Source organism: Ursus maritimus, unplaced genomic scaffold, assembly GCF_017311325.1.
Source record: "Ursus maritimus isolate PB19 unplaced genomic scaffold, ASM1731132v1 scaffold_12, whole genome shotgun sequence".
In the NCBI taxonomy this organism is placed as follows: Eukaryota; Metazoa; Chordata; class Mammalia; order Carnivora; family Ursidae; genus Ursus; species Ursus maritimus.
In genome coordinates this window covers 14,563,787-14,589,514 of record NW_024423564.1, presented here as the reverse complement: position 1 = coordinate 14,589,514, position 25,728 = coordinate 14,563,787, and the positions used below count along the sequence as shown (strand labels likewise).

General features: G+C 41.5%; 1 protein-coding gene across 4 annotated transcripts; it reads right to left on the bottom strand.

The window, feature by feature from the left end:
* Window positions 1-1,046: 1,046 nt before the first annotated feature.
* Window positions 1,047-22,964, bottom strand: CLCC1 (chloride channel CLIC like 1). 4 transcript variants are annotated; one of them, XM_040626958.1, is made up of 11 exons: window positions 22,843-22,964; window positions 16,960-17,100; window positions 16,478-16,579; window positions 13,195-13,302; window positions 11,207-11,428; window positions 10,130-10,270; window positions 8,678-8,771; window positions 7,376-7,473; window positions 6,955-7,101; window positions 4,324-4,665; window positions 1,047-2,935 (listed from the first exon to the last, which is right to left on the bottom strand). In XM_040626958.1, the coding sequence occupies exons 2-11, from the start codon at window positions 17,086-17,088 to the stop codon at window positions 2,678-2,680; spliced, it is 1,641 nt and encodes a 546-aa protein (XP_040482892.1). In that variant the 5' UTR covers window positions 17,089-17,100; window positions 22,843-22,964; the 3' UTR covers window positions 1,047-2,677. The 4 variants fall into 4 exon arrangements, with proteins under 4 accessions (XP_040482892.1, XP_040482893.1, XP_040482895.1 ...); XM_040626959.1 differs by lacking the exon at window positions 10,130-10,270; XM_040626961.1 differs by lacking the exons at window positions 16,478-16,579; window positions 16,960-17,100 and having other exon boundaries at window positions 11,207-12,848; window positions 22,843-22,957.
* Window positions 22,965-25,728: the final 2,764 nt, after the last annotated feature.

Genomic DNA, 25,728 nt, shown 5'->3' with positions numbered 1-25,728 from the left:
TTAAGATTCCTTTACCTAGAGTTTGAAAAGTAGGAAGATAAATGAATCTAAACTAGAATTTAATCCTCTTGCTGAGATAATTTTTTAAACTCTTAACTGACAGTGGCATTTTTTTATACTGAACCATGGATGTAGTGAGAAATTTTGCTGTTTAGTAAAAATAACATACTTGACCAATGTGTAAAAAAGTTCATCTTATTAAAAACCTAGATCTTTTTTCTGCTAAGAAAGTCATTTTCAATGTTATTAGTTCAAAGCCATTATAAAAACTCTTAAATAAACTTTTAGCATGTTTTGGGTCCTTTAATTTTAAAGTGTGTATGGCTTAAAATTATACTTTGTTACAAAACACCACTGTAAAGCTTTTTAAGACGTAATGTCAAAACAAAACACCCCAAAACTTACGTGAAGAACCTAGGCCATGAAAATAGAAAACAGATGAAAACTCACAAAATTTAAGTATGAAAGATGTAAGTTAAGCCCTGATCTGGTGGGCAGCGGTCACTAAGGCTTCCCCCTCCCTCCCAGAAACTGAAGATAGTTTACAAGGGTACGTAATAGGACAGGACATAAAGTAAGCTCGGCAGAAGACAGCAAGGATGGGACAGAGCCTCGTCTGAGGGTGAATTCTAGAACACAAATGCCCACACCCAGAACAAGTTGGCAACTCATTCACCTCTGGTTGCTTCTGATTCTGCACAGCTGGGATGATATCTGGGGCTCTGTTCTTCCTAAAAATTCTTCAGGTGATGTGGTGGGCAGTGAGAACCACTTCTCCACATGGACAATGTTCACAAAAATAAAACAGAAAGATAGATACTCAATATGGAATCACATCAAAGGCTCAGGAAAAAAAATTATTCTTGGTTCTAAGATCAAATTCTGTCAAAAGCACTCAGTTAACACCTGGATCATCTTATGTCTTGCGTATTACCTACAGGCTACCACGTCCTAGATAGCATCCTTTTAAAAACTGCACACAAGTTTCATAGGGTTTTTTTCTTACAAGCATATTCAATGAGCAAAGACCGCATACCAAGTCACAATAATGTAAAAATAAGTGTTTATTTTGCGTATACAGTTCTTAGACCCTGTAAACATTCAACATTATCTATTCCATTTAAACACAGCTTTTAAAAAGCTGTCTACCTCCATTCTGATTTTCCTAAAAGCCTGTTGCTAAAATCCTGGATTCTAATATGGGCTGGACAATAAACAAGTCTGTTTCTCCAAGTTATAAACTGGCCTCGATCTGTTCGGTCTGCTTCAGCGTCTTCCCTAAGCTGCTGTCATCATGCAACAGGCTTTTAGGAATGTGGCCTCGCTAGCTGTCAGCGCGGGCCGCGTCCCCACACGGGTATCTGTAATGAAAGAACACAAAGACGACATTCTGCACTTTTTACAGATTCATTTTTGGATGGATAAAAAGTCAGGAGTTCGAACAGCATTAACTCCACTGTCACAGTCTGTCACCTGAGGCCTTCCCTGCTCTTCAGAATCCAGTCACAGCTCAGAGGACAGCTACCACCCTGGGCGCATAGTTACCAATTAGCGTGAACAGGTCTGGCCTCGGGGAAGACTTCACACGCATCGACGCTCACAGATCTGCCCAAACCGCAGGCATCCTTGCATTGGTTCGTTTGTTCCATACCTACTGTGTTGCAAATTTCTGAAAAGAATCCTGTTGCCTTTTCTGGAAAGAACTACCTTTCTGATGAAGTAGTAAAGATGTTTGCAGTATTAAACTAGAAAATAATAATAAATTTTACCTCCTCTTGGCTGAGGTAATTTTTTAAAATCTTCATTGACAATGGCATTTTTTTTATACTTAACCAGGGACATACAGAGATTATGCTGTTTAGCAAAAACAATGTACCCAACCAATGTGTAAAGTCTGTATTTGGTGGGGAAAGAGAAAGCTATTCTCCGTCTACCGACTACGTAAAACCAAGATCACCGACTTAACGAGTTGTGGTAACTAAATGCTCCCGGCCGCCTTCGGTTCCGTCTTAGCTGAGGGTAAAGCGGGGTGGCAAGGAAGCGGCCCGGTCAGCGCTCGAAGAGTTGAGCGACGGAGGCAGGATCCGCGGCGACGAAGCCACGACGAGCTGGGCAGCCTCGGCAGAGACAAGGGGACGCAGGCTCCGTGATGCATTACGACGCTGAAGCGCTGACTACAGTGGACTTCCCTGAAAATGGCTTCCGAGTACCCACCACTTTTGGAAACATATCGAACCCAGCGCACAACTAACAAATTAACTGAAGCAGCTATCACAGGACGTCCACTGGGCAACACGCACGTTGGCTAGTTGGTTCCTATATATGCGTGTGAACCCTAAAACTTATTTTTCCATGTCCCCCGATTCACACTGGCCTCCTTAATTATTTGAAATCGGTGAGGCTTGCCGTACGTCCGTCTGTGAGATCCTGTTCCCAAATTAACACCTCAAACTCCAGGAGGTTTCAATACGAAGATGAGATCACACAAAAGATAAGACTAAACAGAAATACATGTGTATTTGTTAGTTCTGATGGTCAATTAAAATACTAATGTTTACGCTGGCACCTGTGGAGAGTAAATGTCAGAGTATTCGTAGAGAAGAGCAAATGGTTGTGAAGAGTGTACTTGACAACACCCAAAGACCACCTCTGAGCCGTGCTCCGAGTCTGGGCTCCTCTAGCCCCGGGGGCCACTACCCGGATCCTTTCCACAGCCGGCTGGGCTGGACGCGCTGCCTTCCTCTGGGCTGCCTCTGACGTCAGTCCTGAGCTGGGCCTTTTCCTCTGCAGGTGAACCCTCCATCTTCTCTGAGGTGTCTGGGCCCGAGACAGGCCTAGTAGACAGGCTGCTTTCAGGACTGCTTTCTGGCGGTGTGCTTTCCCCCTGGATTCCACCAAACTCTTTGGGCTTTGTATCCAGAACAGGTAATTTATGCTGTAGAGAATGACATTTTAATTGTTTAACGTACTGTGAAGATTCAGTCATCAAACACGTTTAACAAGTTCCTACGCAAATCAGTATCAAACTCTCAACTCTTTCAAGTCCCAGCTCCAGTGCTGGGCTGTAATTATGTAAACGTTAGTAAGCCTCACACAACCGAACCGTGCACGGAGTGGGGGCGCTTAGGATATGCCAGGTGGTCTAGTGACCCAGCTTTAGGGGAGGGCAAGAGGGCTGGTGACCAGTACTGCCAACTCCTCTTGCCTGGTGAGAATAATTCATTCGACAAATATTTATTGAGCCTGTGTTCAGTTCCAGGTACTGGGGATACAGCAGGAACAAAACCAACAAAAACCCTTCCATTTAGCTCGGGGAGAAATCAAGCAACGAATTAACAAAGTACCAAGCTGGGGTCAGACTGCTATTTAAATGAGGGTAGTCTGAAAGGTGATACAGGAGTCAAGGCTTAAAGAAATGAACCACATTTCAGCATTCTAGACAGGGAACAGCAAGTAAAAATGTTCTAATTCATGGACTAGAGAGGAGGCCCTTGTGGCTGAAGGAGAGTAAGCGCAGGAGGAGAAGAAATCCCTGTACTAACAGAAGGGGGCTGTGGGCAGATCAAGGAAGCCCTGGGCCACCGAGATAACTAGCTTTCCCTTTCCGGGAGAGGAGACCCTGGAGGATGTGGGAGGAGTGGTGCGTTACCATTAACTATTAAAGCTGAAAGGAACATCTGAAAATTTTTTAGATGTATGCAGGTACGTTTATTCTTATAAGAAACTCCATGGGAAGGAATTCTAATTTTCTAGATTCTACTGTGCTCACAACTGTTTCTCAAAGGTTTAGAGTTACAACTTAAACTTTGCAAATGACAATGTCAATTCCTCTCTCAAACAGAAATGGAAATGTCCCTTTAAATGGCCAATAAGGTAGAAAAAGCCCCTCAGCATTCTGCAGGTAGAAAGCAGAGAGTCTAGCCAGTGATACCAAAGGTTTGGGAAAGCGGGGTGTGTGACCTCTCCCCACCCACTCTTGCACCCAGCTGAGCTTTTAGGGGTTTCCTGCAGGTTCCCCCAGGCTCTGGGCCTTCAGTGAGGACTTTGAGCTCTTCAAAGGTAGAAATTTCAGTCACGATTACTTGGTTTCCTATGAAATTTCATACGAATTACCACCTGTTCTCACTACTGTTAAATAGCACTTAACATAAAAAATCTCGTTTTAGTTCTGAGAAAGCCAAACTTTTGACCGGAGAAGAGAGAGTAAACAATTATATCAATAATGATATAATTAACCGTGGAAGGTACCAGAGAAGAAACGCCTACCCAGAAGCTCTCAGGCCCAGCACGAAGGGACGGCGAAACAAACAATGGCTGACTTACACAGGGCACCACCTCGGGCCGCGCGCTCGCCTCTGCCTGCGGTACATCACACGGCCGGAGCACTTCGGGGCTCTTGCTGCCAGTCCTAGGTATCAAGTCAACAGCTCTCTCTCTCATACCATCTCTTCTACCCTCATACGTTCTGTCATAAGGGCCTTGCTCAAAGGGGCTGATGTGGCCTCTATAGGGGAAACGTGCATCACCTGCTCCACCATGGGGTCTATTATCAACTTCCTGCAGCCGTCCTCTATCACCCGGCTCCAGCGCCCGGGGCGGCTCTCTCTCAGGACCACCTAAATGTCTCAGCATATTAACTGATCTTCCAGCACCATAGCAGAAACTCTAGAAGGAAAAGAGATTCAGAGTATTTAATGGCTGACTTACAACGAAATTATTCAGGGTGCTAACAAAATTACCTAGCGTGACTTAATGGCTGTTTGGAGACATAAACATGTTTATTTCACGGCTGTTTCATTTGCGATCTCTTGTTTTGATTAGTACTAGGCCAGAGTAGCCAATAAAATGTGAGAAATCACTAAGTGTTAAGCAGACATTTCAATCAGCTGAACACATTTTGACTGAATTGTAACAAGGGCAGTTTGGCTAAAACCTAAAAACTTAAATTGGAAGGTACTAATTGATAACTGCTCATCAGCTGTCGATTTTCACTCACCATATAAGGTAAATGCTAAAAATTAGAGTTACATCATTACACAAACATTCTCATGTAGAGTAACTTTTTTACAAATACAAACTTGGCTTTAGTGACAACTAAAATTCAACAGGCTTTGAGTCCCATTTCATGAGAAAAATTAGGCAGCAATTCTCAAACTGTGGCCCGGGGACCCCTAAGGGGGGGGTCAGGGACTCTGTGAGGTCAACCTTTTCATACTTCAAAGACCTAAGTCTTTTTTTACTCTTCCCCTGAGTGTACGGTGGACTCATCAGGGGCTGGAATGACTTCCTCACTCTGATGGCTCGTGCACTGTGTAGACTTGCATTTGAAATTTTTCTTAATTTTAATTCCTAATATGGTAAATATCAATAAATAAAACCCCTATAAACAAGAGCTCTTTGTGATCTTCAGTTTTCTTTGTTTTTTGGGCGGGGGGTTCTTGTTTTTAGGGTCTGCAGTTAAGAGGGCAAAAGGGTCCTAAAAAACAAAGTTTCAAAAATTGCTGTGCTAGAGAAACTATTTAAAGACAGAAACAGTAAAAGTCCTTTCCTTAGGCAGAGGAAGCAGGAGATGATGGGTTTTTGCTTATAATTTCAGTTTCAAAGACTAAATACAAACAGTCCCCCACTTATGACGGTTCAACTTACGAGTGTTAGACTTCGCGATGCTGAGAAAGTGACAGTGCATTCGCTAGAAACTGTACTTCAAATTCAGAATTTGGATCTTTTCCTGGACTGATGATTTGGGGTCCAATCCTCTGGTGATATTGGGCAGGGTAGTCCCAGTCAGCCACGGGGTCTCGAGGGTGAACCCTACCCTCAGAACCACTCCGTACCCACACAGCCACTCTGTTTCTCACTTTCAGTATAACAGTCAATGAACTATGTGAGATGTTTGAGACTTTGTTATAAAATGGGCTTGTGTTAGATGATTTTGCCCAACTGCAGGCTAACACAAGCACTCTGGGCATGTTTAAGGTGGGCTAGGCTAAGCTGCGATGTCCTGTAAGCCAGGTGTAGTAAATTCATTTTCGTCTTATGATATTTTCAACTTACAATGGGTTTATCAGGACATAATCCCATCATAAATCAAGGAAAATCTGCACTACTACACAAGTAACGTCTCCCACAAAACCATACCCCTAAACCTGACTCCTATAATCACAAGCCAAAAAACAAAACCAAAACAGGAACAATTTCAAAGTGAATAAAGTGTAGTAAATTCTGTATCTTTAGGCAAGACAATCTTTTTTAATAATTTAAATTGCAAGGTACTAATTGTCTGATAATTGCTCCTATGTTGTATATATTCACACCCATCAAAGAAAGTAAATGCTGAAAATATTTAAAGTCATAAACTAAATAGGTTAATTTCTTTACAAATGCAAACCTGGTTTTTCCCACGGCACATCTGGGTTCTTTACATTTTATGTGACAACTGCTTTATTAAGGAAAGGGCCGAAAATCAACAATAAAAAAGCTGAAGAGACCACGGATGAAGAATGAATAATGTTTCGTCTTAATAAATGTCTGTTCCTGGATCCCCCAACTGTTTCTCAGTAACTCACCTTCTTCCACATCTCGATTTGGTTCTGTGGAAAAGCCAATGCTCTTCCCTTCTCAGTGCTGCAAAAACTCAGACTGAAAGAAGAAGGCCCCCCTTCTCAAAGAGGACAAGAACAATTGATTTCATGTATGTTAATTCACCAAGTTGAGGAACGAATTCAGAAAAATATTATTCTAAGTCACTGCCATGACATCTACAATCAAACTTGAGAATATTTCCTTGCTTAAAGGAATATACATGTAAGTATAAATACATCTGTATCACTTAAAAATCATCTTTTCATACCGTTAAGCATAAATTTAGCCTGATTTAAAACAGCAAAAAGTCTCAGTTTTAGAATTGCCTTTTTCTACAAGTGCTGTTAACAGTCAACCGTGCTGTATACTAACCAGGACAGCTAACGCCATAATGATCAGCATTGGAATGTGAAGTAATATGGGAATCTCCTTCATGAACTCTTTAATAAATTCACCAGCTCCTTTCCCAATGTGTTTCAATGGCTCCGTGACAAAGTTGGTGAATGTAACCGCCAGTGCCTAAAACAAAAGATAACAGCAACTCAGTTTTCCCCTCAAAGGACTGAGCACACAGAATGAGCCAAAATTCACTGTGCACTGGGGCCAAAATTATGTTCATAAATTAAAATGCTTTTAATGTGAAAATCATTGTGTAATGAAAGTATTTTTTCTAGAACAAGGGTTTATCATCAGCAAAACGAATGTAAAAAACACTAACAACTTTTCATAAATACAAGAGATTTTCGACTGACTTTGTAAAAATAATTTTTACAAATGTATTCTATATGTATACCTTTGTTGGTGGGACCAACCAAATAGGGTTGACTAATAAGAGCTCATAGTATTTTTGGCATGGGTCATCCTTATAGGTCCATGAACTTCTTAACAATTCTATTTAGAGAAACAGACAAACACGGAGTCATTAAAAAAAAAAAAAAAAAGTCCCATTTCATTTCCAAATAAGACATTTTGGTTTTGTCCCTATCCCCACCACCAACCAATTTTAAATGCTGTACAGACTCCCTGTAACATGTATTTAAAATTTTTTCATCTCATGTCCAAAATGTTTGTCTTAAAAATCTCTTCAAAGTAGACACGTCTATGTAGATAAAACATTATATATTATAAAAATTTCTAAAACGTTAAGTATTAAAAACTGTTCTTTACACACACAAATGAATCCAAGTAAAACCGTGGAAATCTGAGATCGCTGAATTCTCTGCAAGTTGATATCCTGGCTGGGATAGCGCACTGGTATAGTTGTGTAAGACTTTATACTGATCTGTTTTCTTTCCTACAACCACCTGTGCATCTAGAATTATCTCAGGAAAATTTCGGTTGAAAAAATCCGTTATTTTACCCAAAAAAAGGACATTAATTCTCCCAATATTCCTAAATCAGGTTTCTGTACATTACCGACCAGCCTGAGCTAGTGGAGGCATTCGGTTGTGCCCTGTAGACAGGAGGCGAGGCCGAGACGCATGAATTTGGACACCCTGTTTTGTACAATCTGTAGAGATTCTATTCTGGGTCAGTTCTTACGGACTCGCGTTTATACAGCGCCGTCGGACACTAAACCATTCGTATTGCTAGATATGCAGAACTAAAGGCGGTCAACAGGAGTGAGAGTGTGTATACAGTCTGGGAGGGGGAAAAAGTTAAAGAACTTTCCTCTTAGGAAAAAAAATGTATAATAAAGCTACAACATAAGACTTCATAAGTCAGTATAAGGAGAGTAAGTCTAAGATGGATATTAATTCATATAAACACTGATTCACTTCTGGAACGCTAGGCACTCTCCCTGAGGACTTGACAGAGGGTGAGCACCGTCCCCATCGCAGGCCAGCGGCGGAGACAGCAGCAACACGGCAGCCGGGAGCCGGCCACGACGCACTTCCCGCTCCCTGCCCGCGAGGCTTCACGAGCACAGGAGTCACGGTCTGAGCCGGACTCTTCTCGCATGTTCTTCTGACACTGAACACTCAGTCACGGAAGGCCTCCTTCCAGCATGTTATCATTTCTCCGTAATTACTAATATGTTCTCTCCTTCCCGGGAATTCTATTCAGAATGAGGCCCAGCGCAGCAACACCTTACCCCAGAGGCTTCCGAGCCAGTCCATCTTCTCAGCACACACGTTGGTTAACGGCTCCATCTTGGCAACCTCGGCCTGATGCTGTGCGAACGCGAGCTGACCAACACCAAAAGCGAGCCGTGAGTGGCTGCGAACACGAAGATTATGTCTACACAGCCAAACCCGACTTCAAAACGTGTCTTCACCAGACACCAGACTGGTCAGTTTTTTAAAAGAAAAAACAGTTTTAAATAGCAGCTCTTCTCCACTCGTGGCAAAGCACAGTCTTCATGCAACGAGTGAGGGTAAGGAAATACAGCTGCCTTCTTTGTAATTTTGATGAGAAAGGCAAATCTTTGTACTAAAAAAGATTATTTTAAAAAATTAGTTCAAATCTAATTCATACCACACCCAAAAATATATATATTAAATGACTACTTCTCATTTTCCTTCACGATTCACGATAAAATGGTGTTTTGTTCTGGATGGTTTTCAGTACAAGTGGCCTATATAAAGATAACATTTTTTATATACCCAAGCCCTGAGGGAAATCGCCAAGATAACAATATTCAACCAAAATTTTTGCCTTTAATTTGCAAATAATTAGTTCTAGAAGCTTAGAACTTAGAGCAAAAGGTTAAGGATGTATCACAATGCTTTAACCAAATTCATCAAAAATATTTTGCTACTTGACTCACCCTGCTACAAAGATCTAACACTGTCCTTCATGCTATTTCGACAGGAACAGTAGTGCTTCATTTGACTTTCTATATTCAGCATGATCCCAATTGTGAAAGAATTAAAATGTATTAAAAAAGACCAGAAAGAAGTACCTCAAAATACTGACAGCAATTACCTTTAGGTGACAAAATTATAGGTAATTTAAAAAATCAAATTTCTGGGACACCTGGGTGGCTTAGGTCATGATCCTGGAGCCCTGGGATCGAGCCCGCCGTGGGGCTCCTGGCTCAGTGGGGAGTCTGCTGGAGGATTCTCTCTCCCTCCACCCCTCCCCCTGCTCACACTCGCTCACTCTCTCTCAAAATCTTTTTTAAAAAATCAGATTTCTCTGTATAACTATCTTTTCTAAATCGTCTACCATCAATATACCACTTTCATAGTCAGAAAATAACCTAACTTTTAAAAAATAACATTTTGATATCCTTTCTGGCAAAGAATAAAAGGACATACCCTAAACTACCTACATAAAATTTTTAAAAATGCATCCACCTAGATTTAGCCCCCCAGATGCCACCACTGGGTTATGAAAATTCGGCCTGCACCAAACCGGTTAGGGACCCAAAACACCAGGGGCAGGTGAGCGGCTGCCAGTGTCTCCCCCTGCCCCCCAGCATCTCTGATCACTGCCTCCACCCCTCAGCAGAGGCAAGGTTAGACACTACTCCGAATGCACTGTGGTCTTGTTACTATGAAGTAACACTGAAAAATATGAAAACCTTCCACCTATTTAATACCTTATATAAATACATCCAATTCCATCCCAAACTGACGAGGAAACTGATGAATAAAACACGTCTCAACTGGGTGTACCAATGCACATACGTCCACAGCTCGGTAGCTACTAATACCACGATACAGAGCAGACACAGAAGCACCTCGAAAACAGGAAGAAGCGGAGAGCAGGGTTACTGCCAAGCCATCCTCCCCACCGAAAAATGATAATCGTCAGCAAAAACAAACAAACTGGCCTCAAATATGCAACAGCATCTGTGCCACTCTGCCGTATGGTCATCGATACAGAAGTGTCTTCACACAGGTTCTTAACATAATTACGGTAGAGGGTTTTTTATTTTTATTTAAATTCAATTAACATATAATGTATTATTGGTTTCAGAGGCAGAGGTCAGTGATTCATCAGTCTTATGTAACACCCAGTGCTCATTACATCACAGGCCCCACTGTCCCCACATCCCCACTGTCCATCACCCAGTTACCCCATCCCCCTTCCCCCCTCCCCTCCAGCAACCCTCAGTCTGTCTCCTGTGATTAAGAGTCTCTTATGGTCTCCCTCTCTGGTTTCATCTTTTTTTTTTTTCCTCTCTTCCCTTATGATCCTCTGTTTTATTTCTTAAATTCCACACATCAGTGATATACTTGTCTGACTGCCTTATTATTTCGCTTAACATAACACCCTCTAGTTCCAGCCACGTTGTTAAAATGGCACGACTTCATTTCTTTGACGGCTGAGAGTATTCCGTTGTATATGAACCACACCTTCTGTATCCATTCATCTGTCCATGGACATCTGGGCTCTTCCCACAGTTTGGCTATTGTGTACATTGCTGCTATAAACATTGGGGGCAGGTGACCCTTGATCCCTATGTCTGTATCTTTGGGGTAAATACCCAGTAGTGCAATTGCTGGGTCGCAGGGTAGCTCTATTTTCAACCTTTTGAGGACCCTCCGTACTGTTTTCCAGAGTGGCTGCGCCAGCTTGCGTGCCCACCCACAGTGTGAGAGCGCTCTATGGTGGAGTTTTTAAAGCATTTTTAAAAATGAGCTGTTACTTATATCCCCTTGTCCCATCTTACCATCAACACATTATATGGATCCACTCCAAAGAAGTCTTCAAATCGCCACTTCCAGGTTTCAAAATCATGAAACTTAAAATTAATTAAAATATCACTCAGTGCATCATCCAGGGCTCCTGGTTTCCAATCCTCTCCACTGAGAAACTTCTGTATTTCTAACAAGGTTTGTCTTTTTAGGATAATCTCAGCATCGTAATGCATATCATCTTTGTTCTCTTCAGGCTGAGTTAAATTTGCCCAGAAAACAAAACAGAAAAGAAAACACTTCAAGACAAAAGCCGATTTGGAACTAAATATATATGCGGTTCCTATTTCACACGTATAAAATAAGAGTAACACTATCCACCTATTTGTCTCGCACAAAAACCGGAGATCATGCATGTGAAAAACATTTCAAACATTATAGAACTCTATGCAAATAAGATACTGTGCATTTTACTAAAATACAGTTGATTCTTACTGTTGGCAAGAGTTTGTTCTATGACGTCACCTCAGACACTAGTTAACAAATACCTGAACGACGGCTCCTACAGGAAATAGGGGGTTGCGTTCCTACCAAGACATTTTCATCAGCCAGTCAATACATAACCCGTTTATGTGTTTCTATTTAAAGATACCTTATTTAATATTTTTGATTAACACTGAACTCACAGCCAACAGCACCGTAACTCCTGCCCGAACAAAGCTTATCTAACACGGCTATTTTCCCCGGAAGGCACATCCTAGCCTTCTTGTGGCTCAGAGGCACTAGACAGCACTCCTCTTGGGAGCCAAACAACATCGACGGAAGTGTGAAATACATGGCACTAAATAAACCATGATAAAGTACTTGTTTATAGTCTGAGAGCTGAAACAAGACGGCAGGACACGGCCTTGCTCAGCCTCAGCTGGGAACGGACACACCAGGCAACGCAAATGCTTTGCTGCTCTGTGCGTGTCCGAGAGTGGCGCAAAACTCCGCAAGCAGTGACTCTGAGGTTACAAAAAAAGGTTAGTGAGTACACGAATTCGCAAATATGGAATCCACAAATAGTGAGCATCAATTGCTTATTTTGATTCATTTACGACTTTCCATTTGCTGACTTTATTTTCAACTAGCCTAAAACACACAGTAATACAAATTAAAAAAAAAAAATCTCAAAAAGCAGTCAAATTGGAGCTTCCATGAACAAACATGATATTTATAACTATCTTTATTAGCGTGAGTTCAGGTTAACAAAATCACTATAAACATTTTACGTTCATTAACCAGTTAACACAAACAGAAAAATGTTTCTCTAAGAGTAAATATACTTGTATAAAAGCAAATATAAAATCAGAAAAAAAAGTGTCACGTAACATCACAAGTCATCACTAACGTAAAAAAGCAGTCATCAATTACTATTTTTAAAAAAGCTTGAACTAAAAAAAGCAAAACAAAAAAAACTTGAACTAAATATTGCTAATTATCTCCGTCATAGGAATTTTTTGGCTCTGGGTCCTCATCCCACACATACTTGTAAGACTTGAATTAAAGGGTGCACGTATGAGGACATCTGCTTTTTCACTTCCAAAATAAGATGGGATTATTAAATATTCATCTAACACTCCTTCCCCTTAAGTTTTCTTGACGGTTTGACTCCTCGGAGTGAAAACAAGGACTCTAAGAAATGGAATCGCAACATTAATTATGAACAATATGCACAGGATATGCAAATCTCCGAAGCAGCCCTCGCCACAGTACAAAGCTTCCAGGTGGGGGAAGGAACTACTTAAAGCACACTGTTCTTTTTCTCAGCACAGAATGCTCTTACATCATATGAATACGAAAGTGTGCAAGCGGCAGAAAACAAGGGCCAGCATAGAATTCCCCTGCCAAGTCATGAATGTATTAAATTTCCAACTGTTTAGTGAAGTTCAAACAGCAAATTTAAGGCACCTCCCCCCATGTGAAATTAATAAATAATGAAAACATCCACCACACTGATTAGTATCACACCAACACTCACGAGTCCGAGCTTTCTGGCTTCAATCAAAATCTTATGTAAGTATCTCCTAAAAACAGGATTGCTTTGACTTTCATAGTCTTCCTTCTTCTTCTTTTCACACTCATCGATCTGTAATCACAGAATAAATTCAACATTAGGTAGCATCAAAGTTTCACATAAGGGTCAAGTTTCTAGCCTAGTGGCCCCATCAAGATCAAGGTAAGGAGCTTGCAATTATCAACTATATGCAAATGTAGGGGCGCCTGGGTGGCACAGCGGTTAAGCATCTGCCTTCGGCTCAGGGCATGATCCCAGCGTTCTGGGATCAAGCCCCACATCAGGCTCCTCCGCTGGGAGCCTGCTTCTTCCTCTCCCACTCCCCCTGCTTGTGTTCCCTCTCTCGCTGGCTGTCTCTATCTCTGTCAAATAAATAAATAAAATCTTTAAAAAAAAAAAAAAGAAAGAAAAAAGAAAATGTAGGACTTCCTACCTTCTGCGGGTTCTCTTTGCAAAGGGCACGTAGGCAACAAAGGACGAGCATGGATCTAGCACTGAGCCCTGACTGGCAGTTTTTCTGCTGACTTTCAGCAATTTTTTTTTTAAAGATTTCTTTCTTTATTTGAGAAAGGGAGACAGAGCGCACGGCACGTACGCACAAGCAGGAGGGGCAAAGGGAGTGAGAGAGAGAATCTCAGGCACACTCCACTCTGAGAGCAGAGCCAGAGGTGGGGCTGGATCTCCCGACTCGGAGATCATGATCTGAGCCGAAATGAAGAGTCAGAGCCTTAACCGACTGAGCCACCCAGGAGCCCCTGACTTCTAGCAATTTTAAAGCTGAAGATCGTGAAGCAAGGAGGCAGAGATGTGGAAGAGGAGATCATCTGGGACAACCTGCCTCTCCCCAATCCCAAAGCAATGATTCAATGAACAAAGGAACAAAAGGAAGAAAGGAAGAAAGAAAAACCAGAGATAGAGAAACATAAAAGATGAAGCCAGAAGATGAAGAGCACAGCAAGGAGTTTCTTGAATGTGCATATTACTTTCAGTCTTTTACTACTTTTTCCTGCCAATGATGGATCACCCCCACTCTGCAGGCTACGTCCGGAGAGCAGGAACACTGCTTCTCCACACTGTCTGAACGTGGCAACCCCTCAGCACGGAATTCATCATTCAAACAGACTTCTTTTTTTTATTATTATTATTTTTAAAGATTTTATTTATTTATTTGACAAAGATAGAGACAGCCAGCGAGAGAGGGAACACAAGCAGGGGGAGTGGGAGAGGAAGAAGCAGGCTCATAGCAGAGGAGCCTGATGTGGGGCTCGATCCCAGAACGCCGGGATCACGCCCTGAGCCGAAGGCAGACGCTTAACCGCTGTGCCAGCCAGGCACCCCCAAACAGACTTCTTCTGAACTGAGCTCTACAAACACCACGGTGGTCAAGTTGCTGAGTGAGCGTAGTGCGTATCTTACAACATTAGCACCTGTGATAACCAACTTTTATTTTCTAAATGAGTATGAACCATGAGTTAGCATTTGAAATGGGCTTCAGATGATAAACATGACGACTGTCACACACAGACTTAGGAGAGAAGGACCCCTGAAAAGTCACAAGGCAGTTTCCTCCACTTGTAGGCAAGGTTTACAAATGTTTTTAAATTTCTCTTTAAAAGAATTTTTGAGAGAGAGCAAGCATGAGCAGGGGGTGGTGGGGGGCAGAGGGAGAAGGAACATCTTAAGCAGGCTCCACACTCACCATGGAGCCCTACATGGGGCTTGATCTCACCACCCTGAGATCATGACCTGAGCCGGAATCAAGAGTCAGATGCTTCACCAACTGAGCCACCCAGGCGCCCCTGTAAGAGAATGTTGTGTGTGGTGGGTTTGGGGGAGGGGGGGGTTGGGTTTTTTGGGGTTTTTTTTAAGATTTATTTATTTTGGGGGTGGACAGAGGGAGACAGATCCCAAGCAGACTCCATACTGAGCATGGAGCCTGACATAAGGCTCGATCACACAACCCTGAGATCACAACCTGAGTGGAAATCAACCGACTACATCACCCAGGCGCGCTGAGTCTGTTTTGTAAAACGAGGACTCAAGACTCCATTTTATCAATCATACTTTTACAGTGCTGAGCCCAAGGTGCAAAGAATGGAATGAAAAATTTCTGTATTTCCTAGCGTGCAGCCAAACAAGCTCACGATACTACAAAACAGAGTTAAACTGAGGCAAGTTTTATCCAAGGATTTCTTTGCTAGGTGAGTGAGACAGCATTCACACCCTTAAGAACCACAGCGGTGTCTGGAATTGAGATCTCCGTATCTCCATTCACAAGCTCTCCCAGTCTCTCAAGCTGGAAACCTCCCTCCTTCACTCTATCCCTTTTCCCTCCTCCCTCAGCTACCCAAATTTGCCTATTCCACCTTGGAGAAATCCAACACTTTCTTCTTCAGCACCTGTCACCGCCTCGTTGGAGCAGTCGGCATTGCTGGATCTCTGCCGCCCCTCTCCTTCCGGGGCCCCCCACATTGGGCCACCAGCTGACAGCCTCCCCAGCCAAGAGGCTGGTTCTCACCCCACAATATGCATTCAAACCCCTTAACAATCTTGACTTATTTCCTTTCTCATAAACTCCACTTCAGCCACACAAATAAAAGGACTCGATAAATGAAGGAATAGCTACCGTACACACACTAACTTATAATAACCCCTTATATTTGCAAGAGTAATTCTTATGTTCATCAGGTGGTCACAGGCCCATTTCTTCACGGGCTGCCTTTGTCATGAGTCTATTATGACCAGCACTATGAAAGGTGATAGAGAATCAAAATTGAAAAAAGTATATTCCTTGTCCCTGGGGCGTCTGAGTGGCTCAGTCAGTTAGGTGTCTGCCTTTGGCTCAGGTCACGATCCAGGGTTTTGGGATCGAACCCCATGTCGGGCTCCCTGCTCAGCGGGGAGCCTACTTCTCCCTCTCCTCCCCGCTTATGCTCTCTTCTCGCTATCTCTATTAACAAAATCTTAAAAAATATATATATATTCCTTGTCCCAAGAAATGTTCAGTCTGATAAAGAAATAATTACAACATGGTGAGCTAAATGTTATTAGAGGAAAATAAAAGTACTATATTAAAAAAAAAAAAAAGCAAGGCCAGAGTAATGAAAGAGAAGACAAGGCTAGAGTAACTAAAAAGTATATATAAATTGTACAGTACATACATAGAAACACATAGAATGTTGGCAAAGACAGGAAACAGAGCAACATACTATGAATATAAAATTCATTAATTAAAAAAAATTCAAACCTTATGAGTTAAAGAATCAAGTTTGCTATAACATTCCGACAATTCATCTGCATGTGACAAGTCAGGACTGACTTCTTTTTTCTCTGATACACCATATTTTACCTAAAGCAAAATAGAGATGTTATTTCTTTATTGTTCAGTTGTGAAAATAACCTAAAGTTAATGAAGACTAAGATTTGACTTCATCATTTTATGACTTTGTCATATTCTTCACCTGTGTTGAACAACCAAAAAAGAGTCTCAAATTTATATTCTAGCTAAGAACTAAAATCAAGTTAGTTGGCAGCTCAACGGACTTGACATTCATATTCAACATAGAAATAAGCAGGTGGGGTCTGGGGGATATTCTACATGCCTACTAGTCGTTGGTACATGACTCTTGACTCTGGAAGCTCTGTGAGAAACAGTAACAGAAGCAGACTATTTCCGTTACAGAACCAATAATGTCTTAAGCACACCCACATGCATTTTTTTTTTAATACCTGAGATTTTCTCATTGTTCCTGAAGCAGCATCATAGTTAAGCATGTCTGTGGGGTCAATCCAGTCATCATCATGAGCATAACCGGTTATCAGCCACAGACATTCACAAAGGAGCAGAGAATACAGCATCCTGCATGAAGGCTAAAGAAAATTTTAATAGACATAATGAAATATAATTATTTTTAGAAGAAATGGTTTTGTAACAAAAACTATCTACTTCCTTCTAGTGCTAAGATAATGTTTTCTTTCTGAATAACTGAAATAAAAATACCCAGTAAAACGGTATTCACATTTAAACACATACACATGTATTCATGCTGAGACAAAAAGAAAACAGGACCTTTTCATAGGATTCAGAATTCCATTCCGAGGTTTATACCCAAGGAATGAAAACACATACCCACACAAAAACTAGTACACAAATGTTTATGGCCACATTATTCACAACAGCCAAAAAGGAGGAACAATTCAAATGTCTATCAACTGACGGGTAACTAAAATGTGCCATGTCCATACAATGGGAGATGACCAGGCATAAAAAGGGATGGAGTACTGACGCGCGCTACAGCTCGGGTGAACCGTGAGGGCACTGTGCTGTGGGAAAGCAGCCAGGCAGCAAAGACCACAGAGCAGAGGATCCCACTTATATGAAATGTCCAGTACAGGCGAATCTACAGAGACAGACGGTAAATTAGTAGGTGCTCAGGGCTGCGAACAGGACAGACGGTCGGTAGTTAAATGGTACAGGGTTTCTTTTTGAGGTGATGAAAAATGATCTAAAACTCTGGTGATGGTTGCATGTACCCGTGAATATACTAAAAACCACTGAACTGTGCTCTTTATTTTTATTTTTTTTAAAGATTTTATTTATTTATTCGACAGAGAGAGAGACAGCCAGCGAGAGAGGGAACACAAGCAGGGGGAGTGGGAGAGGAAGAAGCAGGCTCATAGCGGAAGAGCCTGACGTGGGGCTCGATCCCATAACGCCGGGATCACGCCCTGAGCCGAAGGCAGACGCTTAACCGCTGTGCCACCCAGGCGCCCCATGAACTGTGCTCTTTAAATGAGTGAATAGTATAGTATGTGAATCATTGCTCAGTAAAACTGCTTTAAAAAAGAGGTATTTAACCAAACCCTCTCCCCCCAAATTTTTTTTAACACGTGGAAAATTAGAAATGTATAAAATTAACATTTAAACAAGGTGACTGACCTCCCAAAACATTCAGAGAAAATAACTTGCTTCATCTAAGCCTCTGCAGAAACATTGTCAAATCATTTCAAACCTTAATACCGCCTCTATTCGACACTGTCCAATACAGTAGCCACTAAGCATATGTGGCTTTTTAAACTAATTAAAATTAAATAAAATTAAAAGTTCAGTTCCTCATTCACACTAACTGCATTTCAAGTGCTCAACACCCACGGGGGGCTAGTGGCTGCCACAGCAGACAGGGCAGATACAGAATATTTCCATCATCGCAGAAGTTCTTTTGGACAGCCTGTCTTATACTTCATATGAATGAAAATCCGGTGAGGGAATTTCCAAGTGAGAAAGCCCTGGGTTTAGAGTCTAGCTGTAAAAGTGAAAGTAACCCCAGGCTTATCACACACTCCTCCTCTGTGCTCCCAGCAGGCTCTGTTTATTCTAATGGCACAACACACCGTGAAATGAGCCACGTATCAGTCAGTATTGGTCAGGCTGTCCCGCTGGCACACAGGCTGTCGATCTCGGCACATGCCCACATACTGAAACCCCAGTAAAAACTCTGGACATTGAGGCTCAGAGTAGCTGGTTGGTGACACATGGATGTTCCAGGAAAGTGACATCCCTGGATTCCATGAAGAGAGGACACAGAAACTCTGCTTCTTCCCCCACAGACTTTACCCTGTGTGTCTCTTCATTTGGTTGATCCCAATCTATATCCTTTCTAATAAAACTGTGAGTACAGTGCTTTCAGGGAGTTCTTTCAGTAAGTCGTTCTAGTGAATTATCCAACCTGACAGGGTTGTGGGATCCCCCTAATCTATAGCCAGTCGGTCACAAGTGCAGGTGGCCCCCAAGATGCGTGCCTGTCATGGAGGCTGTCTTGTATAGGACTGTGCCCTTAACTTGTGAGGGTGTGTACTAGCTTGGGCACACAGTGTCAGAACTGAAGTGCAGGACATCCAGTCTGCATCAGAGAACCGGTCCGAGAACAGTCCCCCTTGAGTCTTCAGCAAGGCGCGGATCAGTACGCACATAGCAGGAACTACCTCAGGCCTGAAAAGGAACCACTGAAGGGATTCAATACAAAAATAAACAGGAGTAAAAAAAATAATAAATTAGGACACAAACTTGTAACAGAAAAAATAAAACCAAAAGCTAATTCTTTGAAATGACTAAAAAAAATTGATAAACACATAGTAAAATTAAGAAGAAAAAGAGAAGGCCCCCCAAATTAAGAATGAAACAGGATAAATTATTCATGACTAAAACACTTAGCAAACCAGGAGTAAAAGAAAACTTTGCCAGATAGAGTACTACAGGCAAACATGATACTTGAAATCTTTCCTTCTGAGATCAAGAATGAGAGGAGGGAAAAACTCTGGAAGATTTCTGGGATATTGACAGTGTTCTATTTCTTAATCTAGAAAGTAGTCACATAGGTGTATGCTTTTTAATAATTTGCTAAGATGAACATTTATATTTTACACACTTTTCTGTATATATATTTCACATTTTACAAAAGGTTTTTTTTTTAAATGGGAAAGACTAATTGAGATACTATTATGGTCTGAACTGTACTCCTCTAAAATTCATGTGTTGAAGTCCTAAACCCCAGTTCCCCAGAATAGGACTATTTGGAGAAAGTGTCTCTAAAGAGGTAATTAAGTTATAATGAGGTCATTAGCATGGGCCCTAATCCAATACGACTGCTGTCCTTATAAGAAGAAATTTGGACACAGGTCAGAGGAAAGATGATGTGAAGACACAGGGAGAAGGCGGCCACCCACAAGCTGAGAGAGGCCTCAGAATAAACCAACCCTGCTGACACCTTGATCTTGGATTTCCAGCCTCCAGAATCTTTTCCCTCCAGAAAAAATAAATTTCTGTTATTTAAGACATCAGTCTGTGGTATTTCTTTATGGCAGCCATAGCAAACTAATACAGATTTCTTCAGACATAAAAAGAGTAAGAAATAAGAAAGTCTCCAACCCATAGACTCTTGACATATTAAAGAAGTTTAACCTCAATAAGAAAAGGCGTGAATAAAACAAACAATGATGAGCAAAGGAACTGGTCAAATATCTTGACAAATGAAGTCAACTACTGATACTAAAAAAAAAAAAAAACCCAAAATCCCCACTTTTATGTTTAAAAAATGTAAAACCAAAAAACTAAGTAACAATAACGGTGGGAAATGTATCCTAGGATCCCTGTCTGTGCTCTAGAGACAGAAATACTGAATGACTGAATAGTGGGTCATCTAAGGAATAAAACCTTGAGAAGACCCAAACACAAGAGAAGGCAGTTAAGACAAATGACAGCAGGGGCGTCTGGGTGGCGCAGTCGTTAAGCGTCTGCCTTCAGCTCAGGGCGTGATCCTGGCGTTATGGGATCGAGCCCCACATCAGGCTCCTCCGCTATGAGCCTGCTTCTTCCTCTCCCGCTCCCCCTGCTTGTGTTCCCTCTCTCACTGGCTGTCTCTCTCTCTCTGTCAAATAAATAAATAAAATCTTTAAAAAAAAAAAGACAAATGACAGCAGAATCCAAGCTTTGTAGAAACCAAGAGATGCTTAATTTGAAAGAGGCATTAGTCAACTATATAAAATACTTCAGAGAAGCTGAAAAAAATTAAGTATGGGGGAAAAAAAACAAAACAAAACCATTGGATTGCTTAGTCCATTGACAGGGAGAAGCCTAATTCTAAGCAGGGAAGAACTAAGGTGATAAAGGGAGTCTCTGAACTGAGCAGAGGCTCCGAGAAGACGGCAGCGTATGAAATCAAGGCTATAGAAAAGGCTTTTCAGAGGCAACAAATTTTACACTCCTTCAGAACAGAAATAAGAAGGGATGGAAAGAAAGGTCCTAAAGCAAAAAGAAGAGAAGCTGACAGAGTTCACCTTACTACACAGTATCAAGAAGACAGTGAAAGGGTCCACTGGAAAGCCAGGAGTGTCACTGTGTGTCAGGAAGTTGGGATGCAATATAGGGAGCATTCTACAAAGGGAAATGAACCAAAAACTTTCCAAGCAGCTGTTTTAACAATACTCCCACAAAGTCATGTTATTAGGCTATGCTACTATCTCCAATAATGATCAGCAGATGCAGAACTTATCCAGAACTAGGAACTGAAGAAATGACAGACGACCAGGAGGTGAGGCAGAAGTGGAACCAGCTTCAAATTCAAGTCCTCCTGCCAAATCCCCTTGATCACTGACTAAATGCTGGAACTCGTTGAGAAATCTTACAGCTGATCTCACACTTTCTCCAAACAAAACTGCATCTAAACCTGCTGGGGATCTTGTTAAAAACAGCTTCTAAGTCCGCTGCGGGCCTGAGATTCTGCATTTCCAACAGGTCCTGATGATGGCAGAGATGTTGGCCCACAGACCACACACTCAGAGCAGCAAAGTTTTTAGGAAAAGTAACCATCCTGTGTGGGTTTAGTTTAACAGGGGCACCCGTGATTCTACTACTTGGCAGTTACTAATAAGATCTCTCCTCTAGTTCTTACTTTTTCATCACCTTTCTCATCTGCTTCAGGCTTTGACACTAATATCAAAATTATAGTGTGTGTATGTATGTATATGTGTGTGTATGTATATATATAAAGCAGTGTTTGACTTCTGTGTGTGTGTATACGTGTGTGTATATATAATAGTGTTTGATTTCTGTGTGTATGTATGTGTGTATATATATATAAAATAGTGTTTGATTTCTATGTGCCAAACACTGTTACATACATTCATTCATTTAATTCTCCAAAAAACTCTTGGAAGTAGTACGGGTTATCCTCATTTTACAGATTAGGAAAACAAACTGAGTGGAGAGCTACCAAGAGAGACTGAGATCTCCAAGGAAAGTCCCAGCTGAGTGGAAATCAAAACAGAAAAAAGTATCTGATTTCGATGAATTACATCTGTATGAGAAAGACAAGTCAAAACAGAAAAAAAGTATGGTTTCGATGAATTACACCTGTATGAGAAAGACAAGACTAACGAGTCAAATTCTTTATTAACCCAGGAGATGCACGGCACAAAAGGCAGGAGTTTGCAATTTAGCCCGTTCCCCTATGCGTAGTTTGCTGGAGCGGGGGCTCTTAAACTTGAGAATGTGCACCTCTAACAACTCCCCAGATGAGGATGATGACGCTAATCTGGGGACCACACTTTCATAACCACTGCCACGGACAAAATATGAGTTGTTTTTCACCACCCACTCATAAACCTGAATCTCTTTTTACATTCAAATCAGATTTGGAGTTTTAAAAAAATTCACTCCAACCAAATCCGAGCTGCTCCACTGACGCTTTTTGCTCAAATCCTGCGTAAAGTTTTCCGAGATAACTAAAGCCCACAAAATTCTGCGTTCGTTCGGGTCTGGCTTGGCACTTGCTTGTCGCCCTCCCTAGGCCGCTCTTTGAACCGTGTAACGCGACAGCAGCCGCGCTGCACCAGAAGATAAGGCGGCCAGTCGCCCGCTCATCTTGGCACCCGTAGCGCCGCCAAGTCCACCGTAGTCCGGGAGAGCGCGGCCCCCGCCCCGGGGCCTCCCCGGCGCCCACGCCGCCGCCCGCCCAACCCGCTGGGGCCGCACCCGCAACCCGCCCACCGCAGACACAGACCGCGCCGACTCACGGCCCGGTCGCCCGCTTGCGTCTCGGTAAGAAAGACACCTACCCGGCCGGCTGGGAAAGATGGCGAGCCGCCTGCGGGGCTGTCGAGCGCTTCAGCAGGCGCGGGGCGTCTGGCGCGTCCTTATCGACTCACTCGGCTAGCAGCTGTGCGTCCTGCCCGGGAGCGCGACTGATTGGCCCGCCGAGGGGGCGGGGCCAGGCTCCGTTGGCTTACTTCAGGCCCTGTCTCCTTTACTTTGATCAGTTGAACGGTCTGCGAATGAAATCTTACATGGGAGCCAAATATATACGAATACAAAACTTGTTTTCTTAGTATTGATTTATTTTGTAAGTCCTAATGTGTAACCTTTGCAATAATTATTTAAGGAGGGTATAATGAACGACAACGGCAGTCGTATTTTGGGGGGGGTTGGAGGAGCTGCACTCTGGTTTTTTGGAAATAATAAATTTCGTTCTGTTTTTGTCTTTAACTGCTGGCCTTGCAACTTCAGGAAACTCTCCAAAGAGGAAAGGATGAGTTTTACACACTAGGAGGAAATGAGATGTGTACACAAGAGTCCTTGGCAACAAATATAAAAATGTGTTAAAATTTGGCGTATAGTGTACACGTGGCGTGCATGTTGCTTTTTACAATTTTTTAAAATTAAAATACACCTGACAAAGTGTACCACCTTAACCATTTTTAAGTATGCAGTTCAGGGTCATCACAGCATATTGTGCAACCATGACCACCATCCATTTCCAGAACTTTTTCATTCTGCAAAACTGAAACTACCCATTTAAACAATAATTCATCACTCCCGCCCCACCTCACCCTTTCCGCAGCAACCACCATTCTATTTTGTATCTCTATGAATTTGACCACACTAGGTACTTAAGTATGTGTCTTTTTGTGGCTGGCTTATTTCACTTAGTGTAATGTTCTCAAGGCTAATCCCTGTTGTAACTTGTCAAAATTTCCTTTTTAAAGGCTGAATAATATTTCATTGTGTCGTGTGCCACAGTTTGTTCATCCATTGATCTGTTGATGGAATTCTTGGTTGCTTGCACCTTTTGGCTATTGTGAGTAATGTTGCTATGAACGTGAGTGTGCAAATATCTCTTCCAACCCTGCTTTTGGTTTTTTGGGATATATAGCCAGAAGTGGGATTGCTGGGTCATATGGTACTTCTATTTTTAAATTTAAAAACCACCATACTGTTTTCTACAGTGGCTGTACCATTTTTTATATGATTAGCAACAGTTTAATGAAGCCATAGCATTTACAGGATTCTCAAATGGAAACAGTATAAAACCTGTTATAAAAATTAGTAAAAGATGCAAGGTAGAACACGTTTTAATACTGGTACAATGGCAATAGCAGCTTTACAAGTATTTATAGAATTTCTATAGCATTTTTTTTCTATAGCATTTTTTATGAACCATTATTCCACAAGAATGATCACATAATCACATCATTTAAATTGAGACAGTACAAGGTGGTTTATTAATATTACAAACCTTATAAGTGTCCCATAAAATATTGTTAAATATACTCAAATGTTTTATTCTCAGTGACCATTCCCTTTATTCTTACATAATATGAATATAGCTAGCGGTTTTAAAAAACAACAACCTAGAATCAGGTATGTTTCTTAACTTCATTATCTGTTTAATTTTCATTCATAAATGTGTTGTAAACATAAATGTGGGTCTCATATGAACAAAACATCATCCCCAGGTCTGTTTTCCGGTCTGGTGACTTTCCATGACACTCTATTTGGCATCTCAAAGCAATATTTATTTTTGGAAAAATAGGTATTTCTGAAAAGTCACTAAAATATCTTTTTTAGCCTAAGCTAACCAAGGGATATTTCAAAGATATCATCTATGTAGCTGCTTCCTGTCAGGCTGGACGGTTCAGTGAAGATCAAAACCCCTTGTTTCCTATCCGTGAGGCTCTGCCATCCTTATTCTTGGAAGTGCAGTGGACGTTGTCAGCTTCAAAGCTAATCCTGCACCTCAGTAACATTCACCCTAATGACAGTACCCCTTCGTCCATGATACTTAACACATTAGTGATGGCGATCCTGGCTGAAGTTACAGTAGTGTCCACTGCTAAGTACATATATCTGACAAACTGGGGGCTCCCAGAAATACTTGGCAGTTTTGTAAGGGTCTGACTTATATAGGGTTGCCAAATAAAACACAAAATGCCCAGTTAAATTTGAATTTCAGATAAACGCTGAATATTTTTTTTAGTACAACTATGTCCCACGCAATATTTGGGACATAATTATACTAAAAGAAACCATTCATTGTTTAATGGGACACACTTATACTTAAAAGTTATTTGTGTGGTTTACCTGAAATACAAATTTGATTGAGTGTCATGTATTTATAATTGCTAAATCTGGCAACCCTGGACCAGCAGGGAAGAACCTGTGTTTTTGCACGCAGGTATGCTTTATTACTGTTGTTGAATCGACAGGCTGTTGAGGACAGGGAATTAGGTCTCACAGTGAATCTGCTATGGACTTCATAGAATCCTTCAGGGCATTGTGGAGAATACAAGGTTCATGTTGAGGTCCTCGTGAAACTTATATTTAGCTGCATGAATGTGGATATCATAGTAGATATCAAAGTAAGGAATATCTCAGACTTCAGTGAGCCAGATATAATCACCTACGTAAGATGCTAGAAACGATACATTCTAATTTTTAAGGTTACATTGGACATTTCCTTCAAATCCTTTTGGAAAATAATTGGGTTTGGATGGGGGATGGTCTTACCTCTTAAGTGTTTATAGTGAACAGAAATCAAATCTGGAGGGTCTTTTTTACCGTTCAAGTTTGTAGCAGTTAATGCATTAGCTTTACAGGATGAAATACTTTTTTAAAAAAGATTTTATTTATTTATTTATTTATTTATTTATTTATTTATTTATTTA

Bases quoted from the DNA above. Each gene is read 5' to 3' on its own strand.
- CLCC1 (XM_040626958.1), bottom strand. From the start codon at position 17,088: ATGCTGTATTCTCTGCTCCTTTGTGAATGTCTGTGGCTGATAACCGGT. The intron at 16,580-16,959 runs GTATTAAAAAAA...ATTTTGCTTTAG, and splicing joins GAACAATGAGAAAATCTCAG to GTAAAATATGGTGTATCAGA. The intron at 10,271-11,206 runs GTAAGATGGGAC...CCTGTTTTCGAG, and splicing joins ATCCATATAATGTGTTGATG to GTGCTTCTGTGTCTGCTCTG.